Below are 10,498 nucleotides of genomic sequence, written 5' to 3'. Positions count from 1 at the left end.
ATTTGTAAGGAACATAAGAAAGTTAAAGGTGCAAGGAAATAGACTCATGTCATATCACAGGTTCAATACTGTACTCTTAATACTAGTTCATACCAATTCCTAGGTTAGTCTACTCATGGCTTAGTGAACTAAATCAGAAAACAGAATCTTCAGCATGTCCTCAGTTAAAAGTATGCTAGCATATTTAAGCGATAATTGCATTTTGACTGTGACCAGAACTGACCATGCAGTTTCTTCTGGAAGAATCTATTTGAGTGCTCTATAATTTTCCTCACTTTATTTCCACAATAAATAAAAATGTTCCATGTCATAGAGGAGGTAGGAAAAAGCTGGTGGGAGAAATTACATCTTTGAGAGGTAATAATACATGGGGTTTCAGTCCCAAGGGATTTTTTTCTTTTTTTTAAATGTGAATTATAGTAAATTGTAGAGACTTTGATCTCTTAAATTACCATGAATATTTGAAGAAACCTGTTTTGGGATCCAGCACTGATTGGATTTATAAAGAATTCAAAATGGATTCAAAATAGGTTGCTGTATAAATAATGGCCTTTTTCATAAAAGAGAAATTTCCCTCAGGTACGGCTACATCGTCTCCTCATTCTGAACTGGAAAGTACAGGTGCGATTCTTGATGACAAGGAAGATGCTTACTTTACAGAAATCCGAAATTTCATTGGGAACAGCAACCACAGCAGCCAGTCTCCCAGAAACACAGAGGAGAGGTAAAGTTTCTTCTTCAGTGCTATGACAATGTTACCTGAAAAATCATTAAACGCTAACGTTTGAATCTTAATTTGAAGAAAATAAGTAAATGTTATGTCTTCTGAAAAGAAGGATGTTTTCAAATACACTTGCTACCCTTACTCTGTGATGTGCCTAGTACTGCCACCAGCAGCTGTAATATATTTAGTTTTTTAGTGCAAACTGACAATATTTTTCTAAGCACCTTGTATGTATTAATTTAATTATTATAATTACTTTATGATTGCATGGTTATTATTATGTAATTTTATCAGTGAAGGAATGAAGACATTGGAGGTTAAATAATTGGCCAGAGGTCATATATTAAGTAATAAATGGTATTCGGTCTGGCTGTCTGGTTCTGGAACCCCAGCTTTCAGTAATATGCTGTGCTGTCTCTCTTGATAGTTAATTAGCTTATTTTATCTATACTTGCCAAGTGGGAAAAAAAGCCACATAGAGGTTACTACTAATGTCATGCAGTGCATAATTACAGCTAATATATGAATATGTATGGCTCTGTATATAAATATATGTGTGTGTGTGTATATATTAGTATATATATGTTAATAGGGGGTGAGGAGGGAGAAAACAGATGATCAGAAGTACAAAGCAGTAAGGAGAAGTAAGGAAATCACAATCTTATATTTACAAGATACAAATGAAACACAGAATGAAAATACCATTTGAGTTCTGAGATGCTTATTCAGAATTTCTGGATTTTGGCTGGAGATTGTGAGCCCTTATAGGTAGAGTGCAACATCTGGCCTCAACATGTCTAAACAGTACAGAAGTAAAAAGATTGAGTCATCTGACTTTTTCCCCTCAACTCCTATCAGACAACTTTTGATGAATAATTTACTCCCCATAAATTGCCACATTTGAAAGCATAATTAACAAATAGGTTTTCGTAATCATGTTGGCTTTGTTACTTTTGGTTTTCATCCATGCACTCTTTTGTTCTTTTACTTTTTCTTTCATTTTTTCAAATAGCAATTTCAATCCATTCAAGCTAGCAAGTTGGCAGTGGATCTGGAAACTAATAATTTATGTCTGGGCAAAACATGTTTTCATCTTTCTTTGATAAAAGAGGTTAAGAGATTAGTTATACAAAAAGTTCAATAAAATATGACATTTTCTGGTCAACTGGATTTTTACAACGTGCGTCTGTCACACCCAAGCTTGTTTACTTAATTATTTTACCACGAGTAATCTAAAAATTCAATTATACTGATTTTTATATGGCAAATAATGGGAGTGCATTGATATTTTATTTTTCATAATTTGAAAAATGTTTACATAAAATATGAAATTCATACATGAATTTAACTATAAGTTAGCAGTCTCAGTGACTTTTCTAAATTAGTGTAAAAGTAAAAGAATAAGTCATCTCGGGGCACCTGGATGACTGTAATGGTTCGATCTTTACCAGGTTCTCTGAAATTGGGCAAGCCCCCTTACTTTCCTCATCATATACATGGAAAGGATGAGCTTCAGGGGAAATTTTCTTTAGTTCAAAACGTCTATCATTATTTTGAAACTGAATTTCAACATTTAAATTTTACTGTGAAACAAATTTTCTTTGCACTTATTTTAGTGTTCACTTTCAAACTCAAGTTTATCCTCATTTCATAAATGCTCAAATGTATGATGCTGGTACTTCCATGTAACTAAACTATTTTTTGCAACTAAACTTTTGAATCACGTATTAACTTTCTTGTAAAGACCAACAGATATCATGCATAACTTTTTAAATATAGTCTTGTTTTTCATCATTACATTAGATATGCTTGTCAAGTCAGCAAACTTCAAGAGATATTGGGGCAATTATTTTTTTTTAGCTCATGTTCCCACCCCAGTGTTATCCTGGAAAACTAGAGATATTTTTGCACTCAGACCATCAAGGATCATTTGAAAATACAGTACAAATAAGTAAATTCGCAGACACTTCCAAATTTGGGTAGAGTGGCTAAATGGCAAAAACACTGATGTCACTTAGAAATCCCAAAAACCAGCTGATCCTTGACAGCTACTTTCACATTTTCTTAGAAAGCTTAGATTCACTTTAGGCTTATGTGTTAAAGATTTTGTCAATGTTTCAGGGAGATAAGTTTTCCATAAATCTATCTATATAAGTGGTGGGCATTTATCTGATAATAGTTAATAGTATATAGAGAAAATGTCCATGTGCTTTTTTATATTATTACATAATAATATCATTTATCAGGCAAAGGCCTGATAAGGAATAGAAGACTGAAATTGTTTTCCCAGTTCTGCCAGAGGTTCCATTTATATTCTGAATAATCATCCACTCTTTTCTTTATTTTCTCATTTGAGAAGTTAAATTATTTTCCCATCATTCCCATAAAGTATAAACAGAGCTTATAAGTGTTCTAGGAAGACATAATAAAGCTAATTGCACATTTGAAAGTGGGACCAATTTTTGGATCTTGTGTTTTTTATGCTTTTCAAAGAATGAACGGCAGTCACTTTAAGGATGAAAAGGCTCTGGTAACCAGCCAAAGTTCAGATTTACTGGATGATGAAGAAGTAGAAGATGAGGTGCTGTTAGATGAGGAAGATGAAGACAATGACATTACTGGGAAAACAGGAAAGGAGCCAGTGGCAAGTAATTTACATGAAGGAAACCCCGAGGATGACTATGAAGAAGCCAGTGCCCTAGAGATGAGTTGCAAGACTTCGCCCATGAGGTGAGTGCCCCACAACACTGGTCAGTCAGCAAATGTGAGTCCACATGTAAGATGACAGTTTCTTCTGTCTGCTTCTCCATCAGAACAATATTTCAGTGATAAGAAATATATGAGAAATAAATGATAAAAATAAAATTTGAAGTAGAGAGGCATACTCTGTGTATTATTTTTAAATAGAAAACTAAGGGGACCATCAATATAACCCAAAAGGACATAAAAACAACTGTGTTTTGACTAACCTGAGATAGGAAGGTTATTTGAGGATTATATAAGCACACAATCAAGTAGTTAGATTTTACTTATAAAACACCAACAAAAGTAGAGATTTTTATATATTTTTTTACTTCATTCTAGTATGATTTTAATCAGATATTTAATGAGGTAAATTCCATGTAGTCTGTATAGGTGATAGATGATAAATGGTAAAAGTTACACAATTAATTTAATGAGAATATTATATTTTAAATTGATAGTTAGCATTGATTAAATATTGACATAACTGACTTTAATATAAATTAAAAACATAAACTCTGTCTCCACTGCATTGGTGACTTAACATGTCATTGACTTTGAACAATTTATTTGAAATATATGCTTGAGTTTAGTTATGAAAAATTTTAAAGGATATATATTTTAAAATATTTGCAAGCATTTTAAAGCACCCGATAATTAATGTACATTAGTTTATATTGCAAATACAATATGAAATTTGACAGCTGTATGGATTCAAATGAAAAGTGATTTGGTTGAATGACAGGCTGAAAAAGAAAAAAAAAGAAAACAAACTCTGTGCTTTCCTACTGATTCATTTTAGGTATAAAGAGGAAGAATATAAAACTGGACTTTCTGCTTTAGATCACATAAGACACTTCACAGATAGCCTCAAAATGAGGAAAATGGAAGATAATCAGTATACTGAAGCCGAGCTGTCTTCTTTTAGTACTTCCCATGTGCCGGAGGAACTTAAACAGCCGTTACACAGAAAGTCCAAATCACAGGTACATATTTTCCTACAGGATAGAATCACGGTGACACTGTGCATGAGAATGTACATTTCCTTTGATTACCAAAAGCAGATATCCTACCTGGCAGTATTCTAGCATCTGAACACATTCAGATGTTTCCATCATATTGTTCCCATCCTTTTACTCTGTCTATGATTGAATTTAAAAACAATGAACCAATGCAGCAAATAATATGACTGAATTTTGCACAGAAACTTCTGGTAATGAATCTTATCCTACAGTAATCTTTTCTCTACTTAGAAATTCTTTTAACTTCTGTAAGGTAGTTTACAATGTTTGCTCGCATCTATTTATATTTATTTCTGTATTATTTAGTAATTGCTTTGTGTCTAATTTTTAACATGATTTTACCTTCTTACTTTTTGTGAGTGAACTTTGATCTTTATTTTTTTTATCTCCTATTGTATATAATTAATTAGCAAGCCACCTAGTTATAGAATCTAGGAACAAACTGAGAGTCAGAGTTAAAATTAGTCTCTGAAAGTCTGCAGCAACTTAATAGCAAACCTAGAAGTAAAACTTCCTAATTTTTATTGAAGGAATGACTAAGACCCAAGTTTATTGGTTATACATCTTTCTGTCATAACTATGGTAAATAAAATTTGTCCATCCCAGGATCCATAAATTCCAGTTAGTGAATATCATTTCATTAATTCCTTTATAAAGTAAAGAAAGTAAAGTTATTTTCTGCTTGATACGCACAACCAACCACATCGTTCTCTTCAGGTCAACAACAGGAACAAAAAGAAACATTCTATTATTACTGTATTATTGATCACTTCATTTTAATTGCTTGATCCATTAGTTCACTTTGAGGGTCACCCAGCATATCAAAGAATATGATCATATTGGTTTATCCATTTGGAAATGTTGTCTAATTTGCTCACATGTTGAGGACTGAACTTTGATTGTAAATGTGGCCATATCCCTGCTAAGTTGGTAACAACATTTTTCAAAGTAAACAATACATATTCTTAAAGTATTAGTCAATTTAGTTAAAAGACTAAGATGTGTGATAATAGGCAAAAATTGAAATAAAAGCAGTCATCTCTCAGGACTGTAGTTACCCTCTTTGTGAACTTGTGGGCACGGCCTCAGGACTACAGCTACTGTCTCCGCAGTGTAAAGAGAGGCAAGTGGAGAAGACATCTAAGATCTCTTCCTGCTGTGTGACTCCAAGGGGAAATTGTTTTGTTTTGTTTTTTTTTTTCTATTGTTGGCATTAAAGGTAATCTAACCAGAGGAAACACATCATTTTTACTTCGAGTCAACCAGAAGAGATAGCTAGTATATTTTTTAAAACTATTGATTTCTTTCTTGCTAGATGATCAAGTATATTGGAGGGATGCAGATTTTCTCATTAAAAAAAATGTTATTTTCACTATTTACCAACTCATTTTGAATTCTAATACAATAGGTTAAATTTCCTGAAACTGTCAGATGTGGTAGAAAGTAGAAGAACCTGAGAACCCAGAGATAATGGCTATAAGAAATTTCAATACCAGTGTTTTGACATAAAATACCTATGCTGTTGGACCACCAATTATCTTTGCAAGAAATGCTAGCATTTTGTAATCCTAGCTCATATCTTTTTACTATTTTATTTTACTAATATATTTATGTATTAGCTTGAAAATGTTCAGACCTTATTGCAAACCAACTTTGTTTCATGAGACGCTTCATCTTTCATTCAATAGTTATTAAGCTGTCAGACAAAGAGGCTGGGCACTGAGCCTTGTGCATGAAATATTATTTCTTGACTACCAAAATGCAGATATTGTATACTTGCCATTTTCTAGAATCAGAATGGGTTCAGATACATTACTCAAAGCATTCATATATTTATTCTGTGCTGATTAGAGTGGTTGAATCCTGAATAGTTGAAAATACAACAGTGGCTATACTCTTCATGGAATCTTCTCAGAAAAACTCTATTCTTAAAAAAGTTGATTTCATGATGATCGGTAATGTTTATGGCAGGCTTTGAGCTAAGTACTTTATGTAAGTTAGTGCTGTTATTCCACCACGACTTTTGGAAACAAGCATTATCATCAGTGTCTCCATTTTATGTAAGGAAATTTTCCCTGAAAGGATGAGAAGCTTGCCTAAGGTCACGTTTAGTTTAGTTGTGTAAAAGCAGTTTAGAGCTCAGATTAAAATTCAGGATTCCAAAATCTTCTCTATAACTTTTTATCTTTCCCCAAATTAGAATATTCTTAAAGCTATTTTTTTATCTTACTACCTAAAGTAGGGACATAATTAGAATAGATAAAGTTCAGTGCTTGCCTAATCCATACCTTAAGCTTTAAGGGCAAAGAGTCTAAATTATTTATTCTTCATTCTGGACCCAGCCTAGTGTCTGGCATAGAGTAGATGCTCAAGAAATATTTGTTCAATGGTGTTAGATTCTGAAGAAGTTCAGGAGGCAAATTGCATACATAAAAGTCAAATGTGTACATTTAGAGCAATGACCCAGCAAATCAACAGCAGCCTGCAAGGGCAGATTTTCCAACTAAATGCCATGATTAGTGAAGAAACCACAGACTGGCCACATGTCTCAGCATGAATCCCAGAGATGAAATTCTGCTTAACAACAGAGGCATTTTGTCTTTGTTTACAGACAGTGGAATGTCTTTGGCAGGACTTTAATGATTCCACTTCAGCAGCATTTTGACAAGTGAGTTTAGCAATGGATGAAACCAACAATAGCAAATCAACAGTGAAAAGTTCACTCACAAGTCAAGACCAAACATTTTATTGGAATATTTTACTTGGCAGCAAATGGGGGATTCTCTGAACAGTTATTTAGATTTGACATGATAATAGGAAAGAGAGAGCACTTCCTCACGGCACACCTCCATGCACCTTTTGCTCAGCTGACATTGGAACACAAGTTGGGCAGAACACCATTGTGTCTAAGTTTGTTTTTTTTTTATTTGTTAGTTGAACTGATTTGCTCTATCTCAGCTTTCCAGGTCGTTAGCTGTCATCAGTGCATACTTCAAGAATGGGAGGGAACTGGAGAATGGACACTGGATTTAAAGTTGGGCAGAAATGAGTTCTATTTATGCCTCCTCCACTATGTAGTTGAGTGACTCAGGCAAGTCATGTCACCTTTGGTGCGCTCAGTTACCGAGCTCAGGTGTCAGACATTTTTCCTTACATGACCACAGTGCTGTCAAGGCCAAGCCATGTCCTGTTTCTATTTGTGGTTTTAGTCATATGCACACAGGCGTCATTTGGATGATCTGTGCATGTGATGATTATATGTATGATCAGGCAGGAGGAAAGCTAGTGTTTCTCAGTGGACGAACTAATTGTCTAATTAGGTATGATACTTCATATTTGGTTCTGTCGAACATGTAGTCCCTTTTGTGACTCTAGATACTGAAGGCTATCAGCAACCCTAAATCATTAAAACATTAAAAAGTCTTTTCCAAGCCCACCCACAAGGAGTGAGTGGTCCTATTCACAATCCCATCTTTAACAGTCCCCAATGGTAAATATTGGGGAATATTCTTCACATTGAAAGTGATATTTTTGTAATGCCATTTATTTCTGTCCTTTTCACCCCAGGCCTACGCCATGATGTTGTCACTGTCCGACAAGGAGTCCCTCCATTCTGCTTCCCACAGCTCTTCTGACGTGTGGCACAGTATGGCAAGGGCTGCAGCGGAATCAAGTGCCATCCAGTCCATAAGCCACGTATGACATTACCAAGGTTGACCAGAATGGGACCAAGTCCAGCAGTAACATGGCTCTAGGACTATTTAAAAGACTGCTGAGCAGAATGCCTTAGAAACCTGAAGGGTCACTCATTTAAAGTCTGGTGACCTTAAACTGAATGATTAAAAAATAAAAAAAAAAAGGAAAGAAGGAAGGAAGGAAGGGAAGAAGGAAGGGAGGAAGGAAGGAAGGAAAAAAGGAAGGAAGAAAAGGAAAGAAAGAAAAAAGAAACTATTTATTCTCGATATTTTGTTTTGCACAGCAAAGGCACTGCTGACTTCTGGAGGATCAATGCGACTTAGAATGACTCAATGAAAATGCAAAATTTGCTGGCAGAAGGCATCTCCCAGTTCACCCTGCCCTAGGGTGTGGGTGGGTGAGAGGGCAGTTGAGATGATGGCATTGATATGAATGAAATCTCCATAGAAACTGCATTCTCTTTTGTACAAGATCACCTGATACATGATTGGAAACAGTTGCTTTGAATTACAGAATTAAATTTTTTCTTTGTTAAAGTTTTATGTAATTTAACCCTTTGAAGATGGAAGTAGTTGGATGAAATGCACACTCAGTTATTATAGAAACTGATTAAAGGGAGTACTTATTATTCCCCCCTTAACTTTTGCCTTCTTAAGTACATTGTTAAAAACTAGGGAACAAGGGTATGTGTATATTGTAAACTATGGATGTTCAATGCTCAAAGAGGTTAAGTCAGTGAAGTAACTTGTTCATCACCAGTACCGCTGTACCACCACACTAATAAAATGTTTGCCAAATCCTTGTAATAACATCTTAATTTTAGACAATCATGTCACTGTTTTTTAATGTTTAATTTTTTGTGTGTTGCGTGTATCATGTATTTATTTTTGGCAAACTATTGTTTATTGATTAAAATAGCACTGTTCCAGTCAGCCACTACTTTCTGATGTTGGAGGCCCAGCCCTTTCTGAATTTCAAGAACCAAGGTGAATTTTCTTGTGTTTGGGCGTGCCAGATGGTGTTTGGCTTTTCTTAACATTCCTTTTTGTTTTGTTTTCCTTCTTGATGAGCTAAATACGAATAGATGCAACTTAGTTTTTGTAATACTGAAATCGATTCAATTGTATAAAGGATTATAATTTCTTTCATGAAAGCATGATTCTTCTGATTAAAAACTGTACCCCATATTTTATGCTGGTTGTCTGCAAGCTTGTGCGATGTTATGTTCATGTTAATCCTATTTGTAAAATGAAGTGTTCCAGACCTTATGTTAAAAGAGAGACGTGAATAACAGACTGTATTCAGTTATTTTGCCCTTTATTGAGAAACCAGATTTGTTTTCTTTTTGTTTGTATTCTCATTTTGAAATAATCGGCAAATTGAGGTACTTTCTTCAAATGCTTTGTACAATATAAACTGTTATGCCTTTCAGTGCATTACTATGGGAGGAGCAACTAAAAATAAAGACTTACAAAAATGGTTATTTTTTTCCCAGGGTGTGGTATTTTCCCTTCTCGTGCAATTTTAGTTTCCCTTGGGGATCTGATGATTTGAAGATATGATATCTGGGGCCTTGATGCCCTAACAGATACACAGAATGTGGAGCATGTTTGTATTGTGTAGAGATGACACAGTGATAGCCTTGGCCTGCAGGGAGTTGGGATATCTCCCACTCATTGTTCTGAACTCTCTCCATCTGGTGCAAAGTTAGGGCTCATGTGCAACCTCCGAGGTTCTGGTGTCACCCAGTTTTATTAGGACAGAGAGCAGTTTGCAGTTACTTTGCACTGCATTTTACATAGTTCATGTCAAAAGGATATTTTGTTTTTGTTTTTAATTACAGCTACTCTTCACTGATTTTCAAGGGGTGGGGACCTTTAACTTGTCTATGTGCCTTTTAGATCTTTGTCCTCTTACAAAGTATTTTTTCTTTTTCACAACTGGGATCAACATAGACGTTTTTTTTTTCCCCCTTATGGTAAAATAAATCAATGCATATCACTACAAATTCTTCAAACTAGTTAATTAATGGTGGCCCTGATATCCCATCAGGATTAAGTTGCTGTGTTCAATTATTTTAATTTTGTTGAAAATTTAGATTTTCTGCTAGTGTAATTTTCAGGTGTGTACTTATTTATTTGTGTTTATATGCATACACACAAGGTTGAAATGTGAAGAGAGGTATTTCTACATGGTAAATTCTCTGGTGGGCTAGTGATTATGAATATATATTTTTTGCTGCTTACCTGCAATACCATTGCTCAGCACATGATGATTCTAATTTTGGCCAAAGTTAGTATTATAACAACATCTG

At 34.5% G+C, this 10,498-nt stretch overlaps 1 protein-coding gene across 2 annotated transcripts in view; it reads left to right on the top strand.

The window, feature by feature from the left end:
- MECOM (MDS1 and EVI1 complex locus) overlaps positions 1–8,329 on the top strand; it is a 562,721-nt gene extending 554,392 nt beyond the window's left edge. For both annotated transcript variants that reach the window (XM_004674937.2, XM_004674940.1), the window contains 4 exons: positions 580–724; positions 3,218–3,454; positions 4,269–4,452; positions 8,056–8,329. In XM_004674937.2, coding sequence (XP_004674994.1) covers positions 580–724; positions 3,218–3,454; positions 4,269–4,452; positions 8,056–8,190 — 701 coding nt within the window. In that variant the 3' untranslated portion in view covers positions 8,191–8,329. The remainder of the gene's footprint in view (positions 1–579; positions 725–3,217; positions 3,455–4,268; positions 4,453–8,055) is intronic.
- Positions 8,330–10,498: the final 2,169 nt, after the last annotated feature.

Source organism: Condylura cristata, unplaced genomic scaffold (assembly GCF_000260355.1).
Source record: "Condylura cristata isolate star-nosed mole 26May11 unplaced genomic scaffold, ConCri1.0 scaffold00003, whole genome shotgun sequence".
In the NCBI taxonomy this organism is placed as follows: Eukaryota; Metazoa; Chordata; class Mammalia; order Eulipotyphla; family Talpidae; genus Condylura; species Condylura cristata.
The sequence above is the reverse complement of the archived record's forward strand: the minus strand, read 5'-3'. Positions and strand labels throughout refer to the sequence as shown.